Genomic DNA, 25,937 nt, shown 5'->3' with positions numbered 1-25,937 from the left:
CCTGTAAAGTCTGCATCAATTACTCCTGGATGCACGAAAATCCCTTGCAAAGTAGCACTGGATCTTCCTATTAGTAAAGCAGTTAAGTTTTGCCCTATAGGTCCATGTGCATCCAAAGGCACTTTATGAACTGCAGGAGAGTCTATAATCACTGTGCTGGCGGTGCAAACATCCATCCCTGCTGAACCTTTTGCTCCCCAGGCAAGTCGGTCACACAAACCTGTGCTGGGCACAGCAGTTCTTGGGGAAGTATTTCTGCACTTGCCATCCCCTCGAGTTCCCCTGATTCTTAAGAGGCTGCCCATTGTCATGGAAATGAGATTTACATTGTTTCACATAATGTCCCGGTTTACCACATCGGTTACACAAAGTTGCTCCCGGGGCTGCTTTGTTGTTAATTGCTCCAGAGGACAGAGTTCTGTGCGGGCACTGAGATTCAAGGTGGCCCAGCTGTCCACAGGTATAACAGTGATGTGTCACTTTAATAGCTGCTGCGACAACCGTACTAACAGACTCAGTTAGTATAGCCATTTGATGTGTCAAAATAGTCCCTATTTTTGCACATGCATTAATCATATCATTCAATGAGGAGTTTTTCATAGTGTCTTGGGGTGACCTTATGATGTGTATCCCATATCGCTGCCTATGCCCAGGAATTAATTTCTGTGTCTTTCTATGCCTCTAAACTGAGCCTGAGAGGGGGAAGGAAAAAAACTGAGCAAAACTTTTTCAAAGCAGTTTGCAGCTTGTTCAAGGTCACACACAGATACCAGGTTCCCCCCCCCCGCCCCAGCTGCGGCAGGGGAGCGAGGAAGCACCCAGCTTGCTGCTTTCCAGTCAGCTTTTGGCCAGTTTTTTCAGTTTCTTGTTCTCCGGAGAGAGACTGAGAGCTGGATTTTGCTTTTCCTTCTCTGGAATTTCAGATTTTCTCCCTTTTCAACTGGACTGCTTTCAACCTCAGAACACATGGGGAGGACTTTCCACCGGGCACAGAGGGCCTGGCCCCGGCCCAAGCCCCAGCTCCAAGGAGACCAAAGGGAGGACTCGAACACTTTCCCAGGTTTTTCCTCCACAGCGAAACATTTTATTATTTAGCCTTATTTTCCTTTTCCCGTGTGTTTGGTAAATAAATAGTTTTATCTTCTTCACTTTCCTTCGAGGAAAATTTATTTTTTCCCAAAGCTGGGGGGGGAAGGGGTAGTTGTGCCTTCTCTCAGAGGATATATTTCTAAATTTGGCCAAACCGGAACAAAAATAGTGGCACCCAACTGCGTGGCTCAAAGGAAAGTGAAAAAACCTGTGCTAATTACATTTTGGTTTGAATTTACTTATTCTGTGTTGGGGTAAAGTAATCACCATGTTGGTTGCGTTCATAATGTCTCTCTGGCTCGATGTACTCATGTCTTTTTGGTCCTTAGGCTTCATTGAGGTACTGGGGTTTTTTTGGTCCCTAGGGTTGTTTGCCTATCCACAACTTGCTCCAATCTTGTCCCTGATATGTAAATTTTACAGAGCAGGGAGACAAATCAGGATTTCTATCTTCTTGTGCTCGGTGATAATGATTTATAAGAAGCTGACAGAGGTACAGGCAGCTGTTCGAAGTGTGTATAAGTGGTTTCTCCGTCCTAACCCCAGTCCTAGCTTCAGTAGCCTGTTTTGGGAATTAGTAATTGCACCCAGATTGTTAGAGGAGGAGGAGACGGGGTTTCCCTTCCCTTTAAATTTGATAGGTCATCTTTTGAGAATGTTCAGTTTCCCCTGGATGTTAAAGAGATCACCTGCCTGGTATTTAATCTGGTAATCTTCCTCCATATGTCTTGCAGCTTGTCTAGAATGAGAGCTCAGATTTCCAGGGTGACTGATGAGACACCTGACCCAGAGGTGGAACATCCTGAGTGGTGTGGGGAATGGGAGGATATGGGCCAAATCTTGAAGAAGTTCTCTGACCCAATGGTTTGCAAGTTTCCCCCTGAACAAGTTCAGAAACCAGCTGAGGTGGCAAAATATCTGAAAGAGAAATACAATGACAATTCCAATGAGAGCAAGCTCCTTGCAATATGTTGGGCTTTGGCATATGCCTATCGCACACTGCAGCAGGTAAGGGTAGAGAGGCAGGAAGATAAATCAGCAAAGCCTGTAGATACCCCAGTCACTCAGGCTGCAGATAAACCAGACAGCAAGCCCAAACCAGATGGAGAGTCTAAGCCACTGACAGTGGCTCCTGTCACGAGGAAAAAGCACACAACCAAAACTGATCGCCCAGTGAAAGATGATGATGATGCAGGGGAAGGAACCTCAAAACCACCAACAGACTCAGGCACAGAAACCATTACGGAGTCCATGTCCATAAAGGACCTTCACAGCCTAAGAAAGGATTACACCCGACGGTCCGATGAATCCATAATAAGTTGGATGGTCCGTATTTGGGATGCAGCAGGTGATGATGTGATGCTGGACGGTGCTGAAGTGAGGCATTTGGGATCCCTGGCACATGATCCAGTGATCGACCAAGCGATGAAAAGGGGAGCTGACTCTACCAGTGTCTGGAGACGGGTTTTGACAGGCATAACTGAAAGATATATGTGCGGAGATGATCTCTACATGCAGCAAACCCAGTGGAAGACCATAGAACAAGGGATCCAACGCCTGAGAGAACTAGGGGTGGTAGAGGTATCTTCGCAAATGACCCAGGATTGAGAAGTCCAGACCGGGCCAGAGTTATTCCATATATGTGGAGAAAACTCATACAGCTTGGGCCACCAGAATACGCTTCTGCTTTAGCAATAATGAAACCGGACTACGATGCGAATGGGACTGTGCAGGATATGGCAGTGAAGCTCAGAGCATATGCAGACTCTGTGCATGGCCCAACACATGCAAGAATCACAGCTGTGGAAACACGTATGCAGAAAATTGAAGATAAGATGGAAAGGAATCACCAGGAGATTAAAGAGTGCCTTCTCTGTGAGCGTTCCCCAGAGAGAAGGTACATCCCACGAAGTGAGCTGTGGAATTTCCTGTGTGACAGTGGGGAAAACATGAGGGAGTGGGGTGGACAACCCACATCTGCTCTGGCAGCACGAGTGAGTGAATTGAAGGAGCGCAAGTCTCAGAAAGGAGGATCTACCAAAAAGGAAGTAGCTCCAGTTGCCTGTAGCCAAACTGCCGGAAATGATGGAAAAGACGATGGCATGTCCAATTCCCATGAAGGAACCTCTAAGATACAGGCCCAGGGAAAGAAGGATAACCAGGCATAGAGGGGCCCTGCCTCTAGCCAGGTAGAGGTCAGGGAAAACCGTGTTTTTTGGACTGTGTGGATTCGTTGGCCTGGTACATCAGAACCACAAAAGTATGATGTCTTGGTTGACACTGGTGCGCAGTGTATAATAAGGCCATCGCAGCATGTGGGGGTAGCATCTGTTTCTATTTCTGGTGTAACAGGTGGATCACAAAATTTGACCTTGGTGGAAGCTGAGGTGAGCCTAACTAGAAATGAGTGGAAGAGACATCTCATTGTGACTGGCCCAGAGGCCCCGTGCATTTTGGGCATAGACTTCCTCCGGAACGGGTATTTTAGAGACCCAAAGGGACTCAGGTGGGCTTTTGGAATAGCTGCTGTGGAGACAGAGGGCATTAAGCAATTGAACACTTTGCCTGGGCTATCAGAGAACCCGTCTGCAGTCGGCCTTCTGAAGGTGGAACAAAGAGTACCAATTGCTACCTTGACAGTGCATCGCCGACAGTACCGGACAACTCGAGATGCTGTGATTCCCATCCACAAGATGATCCGTGAGCTGGAGAGCCAAGTGGTGGTCAGCAAGACCCACTCACCCTTCAACAGCCCCATCTGGCCTGTGAGGAAATCGGAAGGAGAATGGAGATTGACTGTGGACTATCGTGCCCTGAATGAAGTGACTCCACCGCTGAGCGCTGCTGTGCCAGACATGCTGGAGCTCCAGTACGAGCTGGAGTCCAAAGCAGCGAAGTGGTACGCCACTATTGACATTGCCAATGCATTTTTCTCCATTCCTCTGGCAGCAGAGTGCAGGCCTCAGTTTGCCTTCACCTGGAGGGGTGTGCAGTACACCTGGAACCGACTGCCCCAGGGGTGGAAGCACAGTCCCACCATCTGCCATGGACTGATCCAGACGGCACTAGAAAAGGGTGAGGCTCCAGAACATTTGCAGTACATCGATGACATCATTGTGTGGGGGAACACTGCAACAGAAGTGTTTGAGAAAGGAGAGAAAGTTATCCGGATTCTCCTGGAAGCTGGTTTCGCCATCAAGAAGAGCAAAGTCAAGGGACCTGCCCAAGAGATCCAGTTCCTGGGAGTGAAATGGCAAGATGGACGGCTTCAGATTCCCACCGAAGTCATCAATAAGATCACAGCAATGTCTCCACCGACCAGCAAGAAGGAAACACAAGCTTTCCTAGGTGCCATAGGCTTTTGGAGGATGCATATTCCTGAGTACAGCCAGATTGTGAGTCCTCTTTACCTGGTTACCCGCAAGAAGAACGATTTCCATTGGGGCCCTGAACAGTAACAAGATTTTGCCCAAATCAAGCAGGAAATCGCTCATGTGGTAGCCCTTGGCGCAGTTAGGACAGGACCCGAAGTGAAGAACGTGCTCTATTCTGCAGCCGGGAGCCATGGCCTGTCCTGGAGCCTCTGGCAGAAGGTGTCTGGTGAGACTCGAGGTCGACCACTGTCGCGGGTTCGGTTTGTAACCGGGCAGAAACACCAATTTAGTGTAGTGGTTTGGTCCAAAATACTCATTACTGTTTATCTGCTGTGAGATAAGAATTAGGAGAAGTGCAAAGCAGGCACCAAACTTGAAAGAATATAAACAAGTTTATTAACAGACCTAAAAGAGGAAAGGAAAAAAATTATACCACCTTCAGAACTCTCCTCCTCCCCCCACCTTCCTCCCTTCTTCCACTGCCAATGTGAAAAGACAACCCTTAAGATATTCAGTCTGTTTACCACTGCCATAATAACCTTGTTCAGTCCATTTAGAAAGAGAAGTCTCTTCTTGCTCATGCTATGAAAACATTATCACAACAAGACAGCCGCCCACTTCCAAATATTGTTCAGTCCATTTAGGAAGAGGAATCTCTCTGCCTGCATGTGAGTCCCTTCCCCCGACTTGCAGCTTGTTCAAGGTCACACACAGATAGCAATTGGTTTTCCCGCATTCGGGGGTCCACTCTTGAAGTTTTTTGGGGTACAATTTTAAGGTTGAGCCGTTAAGAAACAAAAACAGAGGCCCTTCTCCTTCCCTGGGAGCAAAGGGTCTTCCTCATCTTCATTGTTAGGACTATCTCTGGGAGCATCTCTAGGAACTGATGTTTTCTCCTTTCCCATTTGGAGCAAAAGTCCTCATCTGGTCCATCTCTCCCTGTCCAAACTTCTCATGAAATTACAGCTGCGTCAGCATCTGCCTATCTCAGTGCAGGTGCTTTTGCTTACGAGCTGAACACTCCACCCCCCATATCTTCATGAAATTACAACGGGATGCTCTGATATATCATAGCTTCACAAGAGACTTTCAGCTTTAAGCATCTCCTCTTTCTCTTCCCTCAGGTTTTCAGCTCTTCACAGCAATAAAAAGGGTTAATCTCACCTCGGCCTTGCAGCTTTGCAGCTGGAATGTTGAATTTTTCTTATCACAGTGGAGAGGGGGGAGAGCCGAGCCGCTCCGGCTGCCCACGGCAAGGCAGTGGGGGGGGTTCCACGGCTGGAACAGGTCCATCGGCTCCAGGATGGCCGTGGCCCGGCCCGGCCTGGCCCAAGCAGGGCCTGGCCGGGCCCGCTGGCCCCCACACGGGGCCCGCAGCCACCTGACCCAGTGCCGGAAACGAGAGAGCTTGGAGGGGGAGTTTGCCTATTCTTAAATGTGGATCACAGAGGTGATCACAACTTTAAGTGGCTTAAAGAATTGTCCATATTCAAACTGGCCAGCTGATAGGTTCTGTCAGTTCCCAGAGGAAACTGTAAGCACCCCTTAGCAAGGACATCCCTTCCGGGACTATGCTTGCTAACCTATGACAACCACTGGGATTCTGGAGCCGAAGCTACAGAGGGTCTGAAGCCAACTACACCCCAACAGAGAAGGAAATCTTGGCAGCCTATGAAGGAATCCAAGCTGTCTCAGAGGTAATTGGCACTGAGCCACAACTCCTCCTGGCACCCCGACTACCAGTGCTGGGGTGGATGTTCAAAGCAGAGGTTCCCTCCACCCACCACGCCACCAATGCCACATGGAGCAAATGGATTGCTCTCATCACACAGCGCACCTGTATCGGAAAACTGAATCACCCTGGGATTTTGGAAATAATAACAAACTGGCCTGAAGGTGAAAACTTTGGTCTCACTGATGAAGAACAAGTGATACGTGCTGAAGAAGCTCCACCATACAACCAACTGCCATCAGAAGACACACGCTACGCCCTTTTCACCGACGGTTCTTGTCACATTGTAGGGATGAAACGAAAGTGGAAAGCAGCCATATGGAGTCCCACACGACGGGTTGCAGAAGCTACTGAAGGAGAAGGTGGATCAAGCCAAATTGCTGAACTCAAAGCTGTTCAACTAGCCCTGGACATAGCTGAAAGAGAGAAGTGGCCAAAGCTCTACCTCTACACTGATTCATGGATGGTAGCCAATGCTCTGTGGGGATGGTTAGAAAAGTGGGAAAAAGCTAATTGACAGCGTAGGGGAAAACCAATCTGGGCTGCTGAAGAGTGGAAAGACATCGCTGCCCGAGTAAGAAAGCTGGTTGTGAAAGTCCGCCATGTAGATGCCCATGTCCCCAAGAGCAGGGCTAATGAAGAACACCAAAACAACAAGCAGGTAGATCAGGCTGCAAAGATAGAAGTGTCACAGGTAGACTTGGATTGGAAACACAAGGGAGAGTTGTTCCTAGCTCGATGGGCCCATGATGCCTCAGGCCATCAGGGCAAAGATGCCACCTATAAGTGGGCACGAGACCGAGGGGTGGATCTAACCATGGACAGTATCTCCCAGGTGATCCATGATCGTGAGACATGCGCTGCGATCAAGCAGGCCAAGCGGGTGAAGCCTCTGTGGTATGGTGGGCGATGGTCCAAATACAAGTATGGGGAGGCCTGGCAGGTTGATTACATCACACTGCCTCAAACCCGCCAAGGCAAGCGCTGTGTGCTCACAATGGTAGAAGCCACCACTGGATGGCTGGAGACCGACCCTGTGCCTCACGCTACTGCCCGGAACACCATCCTGGGCCTGGAAAAGCAAGTCCTTTGGAGGCATGGCACCCCTGAGAGAATCGAGTCTGACAATGGGACTCATTTTAAGAATAGCCTTATTAACACTTGGGCTAGAGAACATGGCATTGAGTGGGTGTACCACATCCCTTACCACGCACCAGCAGCAGGCAAAGTGGAACGGTGCCATGGATTGTTGAAAACCACTTTGAAGGCACTGAGTGGGGGAACTTTCAAAAATTGGGAACAGAATCTAGCAAAGGCCACCCGGTTAGTTAACACCCGAGGTTCCACCAATAGAGCTGGTCCAGCCCAATCTGAATCCCTGCATACAACAGATGGAGATAAGGTCCCAGTAGTGCATGTCAGAGGTCTGCTAGGAAAGACTGTGTGGATAAATTCTGCCTCGAGTACAGACAAACCCATCCGTGGGGTTGTCTTTGCTCAGGGACCTGGTTGCACATGGTGGGTAATGCAGAAAGATGGAACAACACGTTGTGTACCACAGGGAGATCTGATTGTTGGGTGAAAACCACCTGTAGTGTGGAATGCCTGTGTACCACTGCTTGCTGATTGTCACTGTCACTGTTCGTACATAGCTGTGTGTATATATATATCTATGTATTAATGTGTGTGTAGAATATCTTAGTTTGGACATTGAGCCACCAATATGGGATAAGGGGTGGAATGTCTTGGGGTGACCTTATGATGTGTATCCCATATCGCTGCCTATGCCCAGGAATTAATTTCTGTGTCTTTCTATGCCTCTAAACTGAGCCTGAGAGGGGGAAGGAAAAAAACTGAGCAAAACTTTTTCAAAGCAGTTTGCAGCTTGTTCAAGGTCACACACAGATACCAGGTTCCCCCCCCCCGCCCCAGCTGCGGCAGGGGAGCGAGGAAGCACCCAGCTTGCTGCTTTCCAGTCAGCTTTTGGCCAGTTTTTTCAGTTTCTTGTTCTCCGGAGAGAGACTGAGAGCTGGATTTTGCTTTTCCTTCTCTGGAATTTCAGATTTTCTCCCTTTTCAACTGGACTGCTTTCAACCTCAGAGCACATTGGGAGGACTTTCCACCGGGCACAGAGGGCCTGGCCCCGGTCCAAGCCCCAGCTCCAAGGAGACCAAAGGGAGGACTCGAACACTTTCCCAGGTTTTTCCTCCACAGCGAAACATTTTATTATTTAGCCTTATTTTCCTTTTCCCGTGTGTTTGGTAAATAAATAGTTTTATCTTCTTCACTTTCCTTCAAGGAAAATTTATTTTTTCCCGAACCTGGGGGGGGAAGGGGTGGTTGTGCCTTCTCTCAGAGGATATATTTTAAATTTGGCCAAACCGGAACACATAGGCAGCAAATCAATAGCTTTTCTGCATTCGTCATTTGCATTGTCTCGTGCCATTCGCAAAATTAAAGTTTCTTTTACATTTACAATTACAATTTGTTTTTCTATCGCATCCTGAAGGCGGTCCAAAAAGGTCATAAAAGTCTCATTAGGGCTCTGTTTAAGAGTTGTCTAGCTTTTCCCAGGAGCTGACATATTCGCCACCTTAAACAGAGCCTGTAAAGCATGGCACTGGGACTGCTCTAAGACCAATGGGTGCAGTTGAGCCTGGAGCTGAGGTTTCTCCACAGGGGTGCAATCCCATTAATTGCGATAAACCTGCACTGAATCGAGGATCAACTACAGGCAATCACATATTATTTAAAGCAGTCTCCTCACAAGAAGCCCTCCACTCATTCTTAAACACCCTATACTGAACCAGCAGAGCAATTTAGCAATCTGCTTTAAATCAAAAGGAATTAATTCTTCACTTGTTATAAATTTCAGTATTTTTGTCACAGCAGGGGACCCCAAACCGTAATTAGGAGCAAGCTGGCGTAGCTCAGATAGTACCTGCCAGTTAAATGGAACATGCTGATCAGGCACCTGGCCTCTGCCTCTAACAACCGGGAAAGCAGAGACTACAGGGTCTTGTGGCTCTTTTGAATCTGGTAATTGCCAAATAACTTTGAGTTGTTCTGCGGCTTCATAATCTTTATCAGATAAAGCTGCCAGCCTAATCTCTCTCCAAAAAGCGGCAGGATCTTGCATTCTCCGAGTTACAGATACAGGTTGCAAAGTTAAAGTATCTTTATAAAGCAGGCTATCATTTTGAATCCCTGGCACAGATTGTTTCGCGCCTTGTACAAAAGGATTAGTAGTAGCAGACAGCAGGGGTGCGGCAGCAGGCAGTGGGGTTGCTGAGGGTGCAATTTCATTCCCACCCATTCCATCACTGTCACTCCACTCGGCGGGTGGTAAAGGTGGATCAAAGAGATTTGTGGGGACAGGAGGGGGAGAAGCGGAGCAAGAAGCAGGATCTGAAAAGGGAAGAGGCAAAGCCCTCCGTGGCTTGGGTATTGGAAACTATACAGGTTTTTCCATGCCAGCCTGTGCCTCGCTAACCCCTCCCACTGCAATATTAGCAGTCTTGCCAGCATTATCTGTCTCTGTTCTGTCTACTGTACCAGCTGCTGCAGCATCTTGTTCTTTTTTCAGTCTAAAACTAACCTCCATGTCATCATAAATTCTTTAACAGTATCATTTCCACGGGAAGCAAGATCAAAAATATGCCATCCTACTGCTTCCCATGTCCATATGCTAAAAGTGTTGACACATGTAGTCTCAATTCATTGATTTTCGCACCACAGTAACAGTCTTTGCAATATCATCCTACCATAATTTATGCCATGTCATTTTAACATCGACATCCATATATTAACTATTGATTTTTCCTCTTGGGATGTATTTGCTCCCATTCTGTTCCCAACGAGCCCACCTTTAAAAGGTTGTAGTTGATCTGGATCTTGGTAGCTCTCCCCGCTACTCTCCTCCCATTGGTCTCTGTCTCCCCTGATCTCCACGCAGGCCTCCTGCTCTCCAGGCAGGCTCTTTGGATCACGTAATGGGGTCGCCAGATGTCGCTTTGTCGAGGAGGACATAACAGAACACATTTGTTGTAATCCAAAGTCGTAAAAGTTTTTATTTTCTGTACTGCTATTCTTATACCTCTTCACAATTGCAGTGCCTTATTAAGATTGGCTGCTTAGCAAACAATGACAAGGCTGTCTAACAAACAATGACCATTCAAGCATTAAAACAATCAGCTATACAAGCAAGGATATTGTTGTTACATATTAACCACAGGTTCTTCCTTGTACACACTTACCGTCCCAAAACAAGAACATCCTCTCCTTGTGTCCAGAACATCTTCTCTCATTGATTATCTTCTTGCCTTTCTCTGTGGGTTTCACTGAAGCTGCAAAATTTCACTGTAAAATTCTCACGGGTAAATTCTGACCGATTTCAGATCTGACTCTGTGAGGCTCCCAGGCCACCTGTTAGCCTCATCAGGCCACCTTCTGCCAGAGGTTCCAGGAAAGACCATTGCTCCTGGCTGCAGAATAGAGCATGTTCTTTACTACTGGTCCTGTCCTGACTGAGCCAAGGGCTACCATGTGAGCAATCTCCTGCTTGATCTGGGCAAAGGCTTGTTGCTGTTCAGGGCCTCAGTGGAAATTGCTCTTCCTGCCAGTAACCAGGTAGAGAGGGCTCACAATCTGCTTGTACTTGGGAATGTGCATTCTCCAGAAACCTATGGCACCTAGGAAAGCTTGTGTTTCCTTCTTGTTGGTCGGTGGAGACATTGCTGTGATCTTGTTGATGACCTCAGTGGTATCTGGTGCTGCCCATCTTGCCACTTTACTCCCAGGAATTGGATCTCTTGAGTAGGTCCCTTGACTTTGCTCTTCTTGATGGCAAAACCAGCTTCTGGGAGAATCTGGATGACTTTTTTCTCTTTTCTCAAATACTTTTGTTGCCATGTTCCTCCACACAATGATGTCATTTATGTACTGCAGATACTCTGGAGCTTCACTCTTTTCCAGTGCAGTCTGGATCAGTCCATGGCAGATGGTGGGGCTGTGCTTCCACCCCTGGGGCAGTCGGTTCCAGGTGTACTGCACGCCCCTCCATGTGAAGGCAAACTGAGGCCTGCACTCTGCTGACAGAGGAATGGAGAAGAATGCATTGGCAATGTCAATAGTGGCGTACCACTCAGCTCGTACTGGAGCTCCAACATGTCCGGCACGGCAGCGCTCAGCGGTGGAGTCACTTCATTCAGGGCACGATAGTCCACAGTCAATCTCCATTCCCCGCCAGACTTGCGCACAGGCCAGATGGGGCTGTTGAAGGGTGAGTGGGCCTTGCTGACCACCCCTTGGCCCTCCAGCTCACGGATCATCTTGTGGGTGGGAATCACAGCATCTTGATTTGTCTGATACTGCTGGCAGTGCACTGTCGAGGTGACAATCAGTACTCGATTTTCTTCCACCCTCAGGAGTCCTACTGCAGAGGGATTTTCTGACAGTCCAAGCAAGGTGTTCAGTTGCCTAATGCCCTCTGTCTTCACAGCAGCTATCCCAAACGCCCACTTGAGACCCTTTGGGTCTTTGAAATACCTGCTCCTGAGGAAATCTATGCCCAGAATACACAGGGCCTCTGGACCAGTCACGGTTGGATGTTTCTTCCACTCCTTCCCAGTCAAGCTCAACTCAGCTTCCAACAGGGTCAACTTCTGCAATCCCCTTGTCACCCCAGCAACAGAAACAGATTCTGGATCCACAGGTCTCGATGGGATTAAAGTGCACTGTGCACCAGTATCGACCAAAGCCTCATATTTCTCTGGTTCTGATGTGCCAGGCTGTCAGATCTACACAGTCCAAAAGACCTGACTTTCCCATGTCTCTACCTGGCTAGAGGCTGGGCCCCTCTAGTCTCGGCTACCATTCACTCCCCGGGATCAGACATATCATCCTCGCTTCTTTTATACCTGGCAGCTCAGTCACTGGAAGCTGAGGCTACATTCACTTTGGCAAAACTCCTTCTGTTGGTGTTTTCCTCCTTGAGTAGATACACCTGTGCTGCCAGAACAGAAGATGGCTTTCTCTCCCACCTACTTATATCTTCCCCATGCTCACGCAGGAAGAATCATAGGTCAGCTTGTGGGCTGTACCTCCTCTCCTTGGCTGGGGGACGTTGGGCTCTGATGTTGGGGCCTTTGGTGCGCACTGGTGCCACATGGGAACTGCTCTCCCTCATCTCCTTCCTCATCTCCTCTCTCATCTCTCATCTCCTCCCTCATCTCCCCTTTGAGACTCTTAACTACAGCAGAGAAGTGAGCCTGCATCAGGCCATGGACTATGCTCTCAAAATTCCTGAATTTTCTGGCTACAGAACCCACTGTCTCACAGTTGTCTTTGACATTCATTGTTGCCATGAAGCTGGAGTATTGGGATGACCTTAGGTGTGCCAGGTTCCACAATATTTGTGCTGTGCACCTGACCTTGTCAGGGTTGTTATCATGTTTCTGTCCCTTCCAAATAGTATCTCTAAGACTGCCATTTTTCTCATGCGTTGGATCCCTTCCTCAGTGGTTTTCCAGAGCATTCTATAATGGTGCTCCTGCAATCTGTCTCTGTGAACAAACCTCTCTTACACATATTAAAAGCTGCTCTCGGAGAGGAAGAGGCCCTGGTTCCCTCATGAACACCCAATCAATACCCACATCCTGGGTCAAGGATCCCAAATACCTTGCTTCACCACTATCCAGTTGCACCCATAAGGTCCCAAACACAAGTCAACCAAGTCAAAAAAGCCTCATGCCCCCACCACACAATGTCTTTTCGCAGATTGCAGAGACTGTCATGTGACAGGGACTCAGTGATCATTTCAGGCTCCAGCTCCTCCCCTGGTTGTGAGGGCCCTGGTACCTCATCATCATTAGCTGGGCATACTGATTTGGTTTTATACTTCTTCCTCTGCACAGGGGCTACTGCTGCTGGCTGTGGCTGCCCTTGTGGTTCAGCTGGAACCTGGATGGTTGTAACATCCGTGGGTTCCACTGCTGCACCATTAGACTTTCCCTCTTTGAGGCAGCGAGAGAGTTTCCTACCAGCTGGGGAAGAGTATTTCCTCAGCACCCAGCCTATCTCCTCCCATACCCCCATCCAATCGGTGTGGTTCATTTCTAAGGTGGGCTGTTCAGCAGTGATGGGCAGTGTCAGGCTGTTGTTGGGCAGTGTCCCTGGCCCCTGTGGCATGCTACTGGACATCATCCTGTTTGGAAAATAACAGTATGAAAAGCCAGTTTCCATAAAGGAGACAGAATAGTCCTGCAATTTTATTTTGATAAAGGGAGGGAATCCACCAGGGCACATACCCACAGGGTTTTCCCTCTCCAGGTTTTGAAGGGCACAGCTTCCTTTTATCCTAAAACTCCCAGCAGCATGTTGCCCTCTTCCTTTCCTCATTGGCTGAGGTACCAGGAAGGTACAGCGCTCCTGAACCACCTACCACATATTGTCCCTTGAACCTGTCATTTTACCCCAAAGTTCAGAAGTTCAGGCTTGTGCAGACCCACTTGTCTGTTTCAGGAGCCAAAAGCTGTCTGGGCTCTGCAACAAACCTGCTGCCCAAAGTTAGTAGAGACATTAAGACCAATTTCAAAGACGTTAACACCCATACCTTCACCCATCAAATTGTTTGTAAAGACATTAACACACATCTTTCCTCTCAATCCCTACCCCAGTCTCTGGGGTAGATGTCGGGGTGGTTACCCAAGGCTAACTCACCTTGTTGCTAAATGCTAAAGAGAATGTAACAACTAGGTATATCAGCAACACCAGCCATTGTACAATATGGTTAGCACCTAGAGAAAATTTGAACCCTTCAAAAGCTGTTGGGGTAGGCCCAAAGAAGTGGGTGAATGACTGGGAGAAAGCTTCCCCGTGTTCCTTCCTCACAATGGGTACCATCATTAAGGAAATCCCAAAGACATCAAAGACACAAACCCATCCCAAACTGTAGCTCTTTCTCAGCCAAAGGAAATCTGGCATTTATGGCAGATGGAGTGTGGGATGACAGAAAGACCATTGGAAAGGTTGTGTGAAGGACTGACAGAAACTGGCAGAAAACTCTGGGTTAAGCAAGAGCTGTGAATCCAAGGAAGAGCTGCTTTCATGCCAACTTCTCCCACTAACAAACTCTCTTGCCTTTAAGGTACTGGGGAAGTGTTCATTGATGTTCTGGGCTACCAGAAGCAAGGGCTCGAGCTTGGCTGCAGATCACAGGGATGGCTCCCCAAACCTACTGTCCAGTGGGTTACTGAGGATGGACAGGGGCTTTCAGCAGACACTGAAATACACCAGGACAGCAGGAATCTCTTCAGTGTGCAGAGTCAAGTCACAGTTACAGGAGAGCAAGTGGGAAAAGTCACCTGTCAGACCCTGAACCCCCCAGTGACTGTGGAGAAGAAAACTATTTTGAGTCTCTCAGGTGAGTCCCATCATCCTGAGAAGTCTTTGCTGGAGGCTCATGGTCTCAGGAGCCCTGTGAGGCCCTTCCCAGTGCCAGGGAAGGTGAAAGCTCTCCAGTCCAGACAGACCCATCCTAGAGCACCACGGGGCACTGCAGGCAGGACAGGCTGCAGTGAGAAATGAGCAGGGTCCCTCCTGCCCCACAGGCTGTGCACATCCCGAGGGAAGGCAGGCTCTGCCCACCCATGGGTGGGACTGGGACTATTTCTGCATTCATCTCCACAGGAGGTGTTTGAGTGGGTACTCAGATTTGGGGGAAATTTTGAATATTGCCAGATGACACTCATATATTTTCTTTTCAAAGGTGATGCTTTTCCACGTGTGTCTCCAGGGCTTCCTGCCTTCTGGACTGTATTCACTTTATTCCTTCTCACATTGGCTGCTGGTGCTGTTCTTGTATTTCGAGGTAAGGGCTCTTGGTTCTCAGGACCTCAGAACCCTGGAGGTTTTCAGAAGTGAGGCTGTGGGAGGCCAATCTCTGTGGAAAAGTTCTCTGAAAACCTGCTCTGGCAGAGGCTGTTCCTTGTGCTTGGTAGAAAGGTGGCTCTGAACAGATGGCTCAGGTGAAGTGGCTGAGGGTTTTACACATCACTTCTGGGTTTTTATTTCCCACATTGACCACAAAGGAGCATTTCTTAGCCTTTTTTTTTTTGACTGGTCTGATAAGTAGAATGAAATATCAAACAGAGTCTCCCTCTGGACCACAGAAGTACTACACCTTCCTCACCCTGAGCCCTCCTGCAAGTAGAAGCTTTCCATGTGCTCATCGGTCACCCAGAGGCAGAAAGGCAGGTGAGAGCTTGGGTGGATCCTGGTGTTTACAGGCAAGAGGAGGAAGGAGGATGGGATTGGGGAACTTTCCTGGAATGAATTCGAAGGGTGCCAGTGGTGCCTCCCACCTTGGCAAGGGCCTCTCCAGAGATCTCTGTCTCTGCAGCCATGGCTGGGGACAGGTCCCGTTTCCTCAGTCCAGTGCCAGCTGTTCCAGCTCTGTGGTGTCTGAGTACACAGCCATGCTCAGCCCTTTCTGGGGGCATTTGTGGACTTGGTTTTCCTTCCTGGCTGGCAGCTGGAGCAGGGCCCAGCCAAGCCTGGAGAACCTGTGGCAGAGTGTCATGGCCAAGGGCCCAAACCAGCCCCAGGAAACCATTGCTCATGGCAAGGCAGGACTGACACTACCCTAACAGCTCTCCTGACCTCACACCACTCACAGCTTCTGAGACCTGTGCATGGAGCTTCATCTGGATCTGGAGAGGTCCCCAGGGGCTGACAAATGCCCAGGGAAGGACCACCATAAGCACACAGGGGAAGGAAGAAGTGCAGCTGATGAAGCCATGGCAGATGGGGCTGTGACAGACACCTGGGGGCACATGTGGACACGTGGGCACAGAGCCCACCTGACCAGGCTGTGTTGGTGACCTTGGCAGAGGCTCCTGGTGGCATTTGGACTGTTCTTATACCAGGTTCACACTGGAGTATCTCTCACCTGGCTGGGGGGTCCCTCTCTGCAGCACCACTGGGAGATACAAACCTGACCTCTCTGGTGCCAGGAGTGTTCAGCACCCATTTGGCTGAAGCCCTGAGCCCTCAGCTTGGTTCTCAGAGCAGACCCTGCTCTCAGCAGGAGACCCCACTACACACCTCCCGTGCTCCTTCCCACCCTGAGCAGCTCTGCCATGTGCTGACAGAGGCAACACCAAAGTCCTAAGTCAAGCCTCAAGAACCCAATTGACTTGTTAAGGAATTTCCAGGCACAAAGGAGAGCTGTCAGGGAAGGTTCTGGGAGAAGGGCAGGAGCAGAACAATCCCTGTGTGGGGTGGCAGGAGGAGAAGGGGCAGAGTGAGGCCCAAGCCACCTCCCTGTGAAAGCCCATGTGGTGCTGCCCTTGAACTCCGTGGCAGCCAAGGCACCTTTCAAGGCCCAGCAGAGCATCAGAGCAGTGGGATACATTGATCAACAACCCCCAGCACTGCTGTCAGGCTCTTGGTTCACAGGACCTTATGTTTCGTGGGCTACTGAGTAACATGCTCTCCCCCAAAACATTTTCAGTGTGTTCTCATAGATGTGGTGGGAAAGATTTAGTTAAATTTCCTTTTACTGGGTTTTTTTCTCCATATGACTGTAATGGCCAGAACCTGAGTGCAAGAAGTGCCATGTCCAAGAAAAAAAGAACGTCCATGGAACCCAGAGTAAGAGAACTGGATCCCATTGCTGTTGGCTGTGGCCATCCTTGAGAGCCTCTGGGATGGGATGTGTCACTGCAGAGAAGCCAGGCCAGTCAAGGTCTCTCCCCAGAGCACGTCACCTGCAGAACTCCTTCCAGTGCACAGAAGGAGGCCTGGCCTTTGGGGTGACTTTGGCTGGAGAAATGTCCCTCTTTGGGGAGAGACACATGCTCCTCTAGCAGAGGGTATTCCATGTACTTGGTAGAGGAAAGCTTACGCATCTCATCATTTCTGGGGTTCCTTCGACTTTCCTTGAGCGCTAAAGGAGGAGTTCCTCGGGGTTGGTATTAGGACTGGCCTATTTAACCCCTTTTTCAATGACACAAACAGTGGGATCAAGGCACCTTCAGCACATTTGCTGATGACACCGAGCTGTGTGGTGCAGTCACACGCTGGAGGGAAGGGATGGATCCGGAGGACCTGGACAGGCTGGAGAGCTGGGCCTGTAAGAGCCTCATGAAGTTCAGTAAGTGCAGTGCAAGGTGCTGCACCTGGGTCAGGGCAATCCCAAGCACAAGCACAGGCATGACTGAGGATGGATTGACAGCAACCCTGGGGAGAAGGACTTGGGGCTACTGGTTGATGAGAAACTCAAGATGTCTCAGCAGTTTGTGCTCACAGCCCCAAAAGCCAACCGTGTCCTGGGCCGCATCAAAAGCAGCATGGGCAGGAGGTCAAGGGAGGGGATTCTACCCCTCCACTCTGCTCTTGTGAGATCCCACCTGGAGTGCTGCATCCAGATCTGAGACCCCCAGCACAAGAAAGACATGGACCTCCTGGAATGAGTTCAGGGGAAGGACACTGAGTTGGTCACAGGGCTGGAACATCTCTGCTGTGGAGACAGGCTCAGAGAGTTGGGGCTCCTCTGCCTGGAGCAGAGAAGGCTCTGGGGAGACCTTAGACCCCCTCCCATAGCTAAAGAGGGCTTCTAAAAAGGCTATGAAGAGACTGTTTCCAAGGCCATGGAGTGGCAGAACAAGGAGAACAGCCATAAGATGAAGGAGGTGAGATTTAGATTAGATATTAGGAAGAAATTCTTCCCTGTGAGGGTGGTGAGGCCCTGGCACAGTGTGCTCAGAGAACTGTGACTGTTCCATCCCTGGCATTTTTAAAGGCCAGGCTGAATGTGGCACTGAGCAACGTGGTCTGGTGGGAGGTGTCCATGTCAATGGCATTCGGGTTGGAATAGGATAATCCTTAAGGTGTCTTCTAACCCAAACCATTCTATGATTCTGTGAGTCTCATCCTTGTGTCAGGCTACCAACAGATGAGCAGGGGGAGACTCTGTGAGCTTCTCTCACTTCCTGTGAGAAACAGTGGATATACTTTACCCTAAAGTGTCTTGCAGGCAGACACAGCCAAATTCATTGCCTTTCCTACTTGGGGAAAAGGTAGGAATGCTTCCGTGAAGCTGAGTGCCAGGACTTACTCACACTGCCTGAAAACAAATCCTTGCCTAGAAAGAAGAAGATCCTGAGGTCTATTGTGCGTGAAGGGCCAGCACAGTGAGATCAAACAATCCCACCCCTCCAGACATTCCCACTTCCAAGGGCCTCCAGCAAGTCCTTTGTTGTATTTCCCATCTGTTATGGAACGAATGGGAGCTTCAGGCAAGCCCTGCCTTAGCCTCAGATTTTTGGCAAGGGCTCAAAGTTAAGAAATCATTCTGTCCTGCAAATTCTAAGGATGGCAGATCAGTTCTATTTACAAAATGAATTATTTACTGAACAGACTTGGAGATAACAGACAAATGGTCTTAATCAGACTTACTACACAGTATAAAACTAAAAGAATTAGTAATAGATCACATGAATTGATGTACAATATCAAGATACCTATATTAAAGCTAACAAAGGAAACACTATAGATTAGGAGTCAATGAACTTACCAACAAAATGATTATGGTATACAAAGAAATCCTTCACTCAGCCTCCAGGGGAGTAACTGCAAAGTAGGTGTCCCAAACTTTGGAGAGAAACCCCCACACATTTCCAGGGAATGTGCAGAAGATTTCTGCTTCGTGAAAGTTTGGTGTAGCTTTTATCATTTGTAAAGTGGAGTGTCTGTCAGTCAGAAATCCAGCTAATCATTCCAGATCTCACTTCCACAGCAAGATGTTTATTATCAGCTGGGAATCTTACTCCCATGGTGCCATAATTCACTACCAGACAGCTTGTCCTTTTTGAGTTATTTCACCAGTTAACAAGCAACAGAAATGCTCTTCTGCAGGCAAGATGCCATGGCCTGGGCTCTTCCCAGTGGCCAGGCCCTTGAGAGTGATGAGGCCATGGGGCTCCTTTCAGTATTACTCACCAGAAACACAGGAGCTCCAAGCCCATGTTGACAAGGGCTCACAGTGGTGCTGAGACTCCTTTCAACAGACAAAACATGAAGGAGAAAAAAAATCTCTGTGTCACAAGGAAGACTGGAGCTCCAGGAGAGAGACACCGAGGCTCCTTCCCAGAGCAAACTCCTGGTGGAAATGGATTTGAAAGCCAGGGAAGAAATCCGTAATGGTGCCCACAGGTGCATCAGGATGTGAATTCCCTATCCCTGCTTTCCAGGGATGAGAGAGTTCTTTTCCAATGCCTCTGAATTAGTTTGGATTCTCTGAGGAACTAGAAATATGGAGGAGAGAAATTAGCAAACAGGCAGGACATGAGGGAAATGAGCCTGTGTTTCTTGTCCACTCTCTGCCTAAAGAAATAAGGCACAAAGAAAACCATTTCCAGGTTCCCATTTCAGCACAAGATTTAGTTCCTCTGAGATGAAGGTTTCTGTGGAGGAGAGGGGAAGGAACAACAAAGCATCTTAAGAAGATACCCTGCAGGAAAGCAGAGGATTTGAGCATCCTCAGAGCAGAAGGGACCACCTCCCCTTCAAGGAAGCAATATCAGTGTCCCAGTGACATGGTTTTTTCACAGAAAGGCCAAGGAAGGCAAAAAAGCTCAGGGACCCTGGAATCCATGGGGCAGAAGAACATCCAGCAGCTCTCCCAACAAATTCAGGCTCTGCAACCATTTTTCCAGAAGACATTCAGGAGGGCTCACAGGGACTGGGTGGGCCTAAGGAAAGATACCCTGCCAGGGACTTTGAATCAGAACTTTTGGGCTGACTCAAAGAAATTGACTTAACAGCCTGATTCTATGAAGCAAGCATTCCTTTAGTGCAACACACTGGTCACTCAGGGGATCCTTCCTCCATTTGAGTGTCATTAGTGTTGGGTGAACAAAGTTTTTATCATAAACACTGATTACATGTTCATTAGGTATCACCACCTCCTTTGACTTTATCTGGTATAGTCACACCCCTTACTGGAAGTTCTTATATGGTTCTTTGGGGTCTGTCTCCAACATCCAGTATTCTTTTTAGGTGGCTGTGCCTTGATCCCCGATTTTGAGTAAGTGCAATATTGTTGTTTTGCGTAACTTCTATTTTGTCAGCTTTGCAGAGCTGAACTGGCATCCTGCTTGCCTTTTGCATGACTTCTCTTTGCCTAAGGCGCATCCTGTATTTGTTTCTCCACAGCCATGCTGTTGTGTTCTACTGTCCTTGATAAGAGTAAGTGTTGTTCTGTTCTACTGTCCTTACCAAGTGAGTCAAATGCTGTTCTGTTCTGCTGTCTGTATCAAGTCCCCCATTTTCCTTGAGACTAAGCTCCTGATGGGAACTGGTCTCTCAATATCTCTGTTTCATTTTATAGCTAAGGCATTACAACAGCTGTGACACTGATTCACGACGCAAACTAAAACACATATAGTCAATTACTATGGTGACCCTTATCAACAGATGTTTTAACCAAGTCCAGCTGGGTAACCATGAAGTAAGTTTGGTCCAGATCTCTTCAAATCCACAGGAGGTATTGCATTGAGCTCTGCATTGTAGTAACTTCTCTAGATTTATTTCCTCTGCATGGAAAAGCTTCCAGCCACCCAGAGAAAGTATCTGTCAATACCAATAGGTATTTGTACCCCCCTTTTCTTGGGAGCTCAGAAAAGTCCGTTTTCCCCTGTTGGCCTGGTATATTTCCTTTCCCAGTTGTCCCAATTTGTATTCTATTTGTAGTGCTTGGGTTATTCCTCTGGCCAATTTCACACTGCTGAGTGACTTGTTTGGTAATGGTATACAGATTATGGCCTATTATCCCTTTAGTCAAATCTGTATACAAAGCATCTGCTCCCCAACGAGTTTTGTTACATTCCTATAGGACGACAGTCCACAATATGTGTGAGGGTAAAAGGACGAGATTGTCAGGTTGTCACAAACACTGTTCCTTCCTTCTTTACTTCTAAGTCCTCCACTAACTTTATATCCTCTTTTGAGTACTGGTGTCCTACCTCTGCACTGGGTTTAACTGACTGGAATCAAAGCTAATGCCTCAGTCTGAGCCCCTTCTGCGGCCTGTTTGGCCTCATGTTCTACCAATGTTTCCTAATTCCTGTTCAGTGTTACCCTTTTGGTGGCCTCTAACAGTGAACGATTGCCACTTGTTCCAGTAAGTTTACAGCTTCCAATAGCTGCAGAATTTCTTCAGCATGTTTGATTTTCTGTAAGCAATCCCCTTTCCTTCCAGACAGCACTGTGAGCGTGTACTACCCCAAATGCATACTTGGGGTCAGTCCAAATGTTGATTCTTTTTCCTTTTGCCAGCTCTAGGGATTGTATTAAGGCAATTATCTCTGCCTTCTGAGCAGATGTCCCTGCGGGTAATGGTTTTGCTTGGATTACGTTGTTGGCAGTGGTCACTGCATACCTTGCTTTACGAGTCCCTGATTTTAAAAAGCTGCTTTTGTCTGTGAACCTAGAGTCCACAGCACCCTCCAGAAGTTCTTCCTTCAGATCAGGTCTGCTGGAGTTGTGGTTTCCAGGTAGTCGTTGGCCACAGGTTCTAATGTAGCTGTAGCCTCACTGAGAAAAGATGTTGGGTTCACAATATTAGTAGTCACGATATTATCATCTTGTTCTACTAGTGTAGCTTGGTATTTTAGGAATCGAGAGGGGGAAAGCCAGTGGCTCCCTTTCTGCTCCAGCACTCCAGAGACTGTGTGAGAGACTAACAGAGCCATTTTCTGGCCCACAGTGAATTTGCAGACCTCTTGAATGTTAAGAACAACTGCTGTAACAGCCCACAGGCATCCTGGCCAACCCTTGCTTACCTCATCCAATTGTTTGCAGAAGTAAGTGACCACGCTTTGGTATCATCCTAGCTGCTGGGCTAGTACTTCCAGGGCTATGCACTGTCTTTCATGGGAGAACAGCCAGAATGGTTTTGACACATCCGGGAGGCCAAGGGCAGGGGCACTCATGAGTTCTTTCTTGAGTTGTTCCAATGCCCTTTTTGCCTTTCCTGTCAAGTTCAAATGTTTTTAATTATCCTTTACCAGTTTGTTTAATGGTTTTACTAGAAGTCCATAGCTACAGATCCATAATCTGCACCATCCTCTCACGCCTAAAATGGTTCTGAGTTCCTTTACCATTTCGGGCCTTGGGGTCCAGCAAATTGCTTCTTTCTTCTCCCTTACAAGTTCTCGTTGTCCTCACGAAATCTTGAATCTGAGGTAAGTAACCTGGGGCTGGATCACCTGGGCTTTCTGTTGAGATGCTCTGTACCCCTTAAGTCCCAGAAAATTTAGCAGACGCACCATCCATTGCATGCAGTCTTCTTCTATCTCAGTGGCTATGAGAAGATTATCCACATAACTGCAATGGTCTCCCTCTCTGTGGGGGTGTCCCATCCCTCGAGGTCCTGAGACAGCTGATTTCTGAAGATGGTTGGGCTATTTTTGAAACCTTGGGTAACACTGGGTTTTTCATCTTGTATCAGGATTCTCCCATTCAAAAGCAAATACCTTCTGACTGCCTTTGTCTAGGGCTAGGCAGAAAACAGCATCCTTTAGATCCAGTACAGTAAACCACACCTGGCTGTCTTTTAACTTTGTTAGCAGGGTGTATGGATTTGCTACCACCAGATATAAATCCTCAACAATTTTATTTATTGCTCTCAAATCTTGCACTAATCTGTAACTCTTACCGTCTGGTTTCTTCACAGGCCGAATAGAAGTGTTATACTCTGACTCATATTCTATTAAAAATCCAAATTTCAAAAAGCTGTCAATTATTTCTTTTGTCCCTTTCCGATCCTCTAATTTCAAGGGATACTGTTTAATTGTAATGGGATTAGTTCCTGGTTTCAATTTTATTTCCACTGGTGCATTTTTGGCTCTGCCTGGAATCCCTAATGCCTGATGCCTTTTCCTGGTCTTAAAATCGAGAGTCATACACGGTTAGAAGGGGAAAAGGGATTTTTCCTTGGTATTTATTTTAAAGATCCTTAGGTGCACTACGTCCAGGTTGAATGCACCTCAATGCACACCACGCAATGCACACCCCCAAAAGATCTGGTATAACATTACAGGCTTTACTAATTAGCATATCTATCAAAAATTTCCCAATGAGAGGCTCGAGTGAGCCCCCCTCCTCAAGGAGCCTCCCCCTGGATGGTTCTATCTTAGTTTACAGAATGTGTTCTGGAGAGAACCTTGGGGTCTGGGGCACACTGATCCCTAGCTACAAAGCTTCTAAAATGTTTAGTCTCTCAGCTTGGTAGACAAGTCCAAGAATGTAGGCAAAAAGCACTAAGAGTACAGAAGTTGCAAAAAAGGTATAACGGGGTATAAAAGAAAAGGCAAAAAATCTTCATGGCATCAATGGAAGCCCAGGTTGCAGAGTACCCATAGGTTCAATGACTGCATTTACTGCCCGTAAATCACGCAATAATCGCCATTTGCCATTTTTCTTAGGTATACAGAACACAGGGGTGTTCCAAGGGCTAGAAGATGGAAAAATATGGCCTAAAGACAATTGTTCTTCTACAAGCTGTTTAAGTTTTCTAGCCGTTCCCTTCTCAGGGGCCATTGGTCTACCCATACAGGGTCCTCAGTTCACCATGTGAGTTTACATATGTCCAATATTTGATTTCGGAATGGCTGATCAATGGCCCCTATGAAAAAGCTTTTTTTGGTGAGGTTGAGTCTATTTGTATGGTGGTTCCAAATTGTCCCAGAACATCTCTTCCCCATAATGTACATGGTATAGCAGCAGTGAATGGGGCAATTGAAGGGCAGTTTGCCCTTCAGGGCCAAGGACAAGCCAAAGGTGAGCGATTTGTCTAGGGCGCTGCATTCTTCCCACCCCAATTAGGGTTGATGTGGGGCTGATTGTGGGCCAATTATTAGGCCATTCACTGCTTTTAATAATAGAGACATCAGCTCCGGTATCAACAAGCCCTTTAATTTTTTTACCATCTATACTGCATATCAAGGTTGGCTGAACTGTTGCAATGGAGCTTGTCCAGAAAACCTGTGGCTGACCTGTGCTACCAAAGTTACTTGTGCCATGTTTACCCTTACCACTAGGGGTTTTGTTGGAAAAAGGAATAAGCTGTGCAATGTGTTGACCTGCAGGGTGGCACGGGAGTCCATAGCATCATTTGTATTTCACCTTCATAATCTGAATCAGTAACTCCAGGTAGCACAAAAAGCCCCAATTTGGTGCTTTTGTTTTGTTGGAAAAAGGAACAAGTTGTGCAATGTGTTGACCTGCAGGTATAAAGCAGGGTGGCACGGGAGTCCATAGCATAATTTGTATTTCACCTTCATAATCCGAATCAGTAACTCCAGGTAGCACAAAAAGCCCCAGTTTGGTGGCAGAGGAACGCCCTATCAGCAAAGCATGCATATTATTACCAAGGGATCCCCACACTCCAGGAGGACCTAGGTGCACTGAAGATGTCATGAGAGTTACTGACTCTCTGGAGGCCAGGTCCAGCCCTGCACTGCCTGCAGTTGCAGGCAGGAGCTTGCTTGCCAAATATTTTGCCTCACATTTCTTTGATTCTGCGGGGTGCACGGGCTTGCCCCCTGCCAAAAGTTTCCCAGTTGTATAGCTTTCCCTTTTACAGTGTGCCGTGAACGGCAATCAGTATGCTCCCTCTTCCACACTGGGCACAATCTCTAGCTGGTATTTTTTATCCCGTAGTTAAAACAACCTCCTGCCCGTGTGTCCAGAACCCGGAAGTGCACGGCTAAAGCCACGGCCGGAGAGTTAGTATGATGAGTGGCAAAACACACATTTTGGCATGCTCTAACCATATCTGCTATGTCACAAGTGTGCGGGTTACGAACAGCAAGCAATGCTTTTCTACAGTCTTCATTCACATTTATGAAAGCAAGCTGCCACAACAGAATAGCTCTGGCCTCATCGTTATCAACTTGCCAGGAGAGCATGGCTGCAGTCTGTCCAGGAACTGTACAAACGACTCCGCCAGACCCTGTAAAATCTTAGCAAAAGACACGTTAGCATCGATACCCGTCCCCGGGAGTCACAGCAGGGCTTGCAGGGATAGGTTGGTGATGGTACCATATACGTCATGCGTCTGTGCTGTAGGGACTGCATACAGACCCTCTCCGGTCAGCTGCGCGGCAACGATAGGTGGATTTCTGTCTCACAGCACTTCTGCCTGGGTAGTACACAGCTCAAGGCAGTCGATGAGCCCGACTGAAAATTGCATCATTGTTAAGATCATTCTCATTATGCTTTTCCAGTCATTAGGAAATGAGGACGTATGTGGTACTTATGGACTCTAGCTAACTGTCCTGGGTTGCAGTGTATTCTATTACCATCCCCATCAGCCGTTGAAATCAGGTGGGGCAGTGTTTCCTTGCCTCCTCCCCCCAGACTATCTTTCTGTTAATGGCCCATCATTGTCCTGCCGCCTGACTCACAGATAACTCCCTCCGGACTATCTTCTGTTAATGAGCCTAATCAACACTTTGCCTCGTGACTCATTACCCCATTGTGAGATGCTCCACCCAGAGGGAGGAACCAAGCATCCCACCGTGGATATAATCTGAGGCTGAACACCAGAGACACCGGCTTCCCACTGGATTTCCAGAGGACAGGAGCTACACAGCCACCATTGGACTTCCTGAGGAAGAGCAGACTGTTTTACTACAGGATCACTGCTTCAGAGGACTGCAGCCACCATTCTACCA

At 47.9% G+C, this 25,937-nt stretch overlaps 1 protein-coding gene and 1 long non-coding RNA gene across 7 annotated transcripts in view; both read left to right on the top strand.

Annotated features, from left to right (window-relative positions):
* The window catches only part of LOC121660798 (butyrophilin subfamily 3 member A1-like), a 45,820-nt gene that overhangs the window by 14,527 nt on the left and 5,356 nt on the right, over window positions 1–25,937 (top strand). For 3 of the 6 annotated variants that reach the window (XM_042020303.1, XM_042020301.1, XM_042020306.1), the window contains 3 exons: window positions 14,342–14,617; window positions 14,963–15,064; window positions 20,413–20,445. In XM_042020303.1, coding sequence (XP_041876237.1) covers window positions 14,342–14,617; window positions 14,963–15,064; window positions 20,413–20,445 — 411 coding nt within the window. The remainder of the gene's footprint in view (window positions 1–14,341; window positions 14,618–14,962; window positions 15,065–20,412; window positions 20,446–25,937) is intronic. The other 3 variants (XM_042020302.1, XM_042020305.1, XM_042020304.1) reach the window with 3 other exon arrangements.
* Window positions 716–2,392, top strand: LOC121660801. Its single transcript, XR_006014781.1, has 2 exons — window positions 716–1,060; window positions 1,824–2,392. It is a non-coding gene; the product is annotated as an uncharacterized LOC121660801 (long non-coding RNA).

Source organism: Corvus kubaryi, unplaced genomic scaffold, assembly GCF_017639235.1.
Source record: "Corvus kubaryi isolate FWS band 111438036 unplaced genomic scaffold, C.kubaryi_AGA036_p1.0 36940, whole genome shotgun sequence".
Classification (NCBI taxonomy): Eukaryota; Metazoa; Chordata; class Aves; order Passeriformes; family Corvidae; genus Corvus; species Corvus kubaryi.
This window is presented reverse-complemented; position numbering and strand designations above follow the sequence as displayed.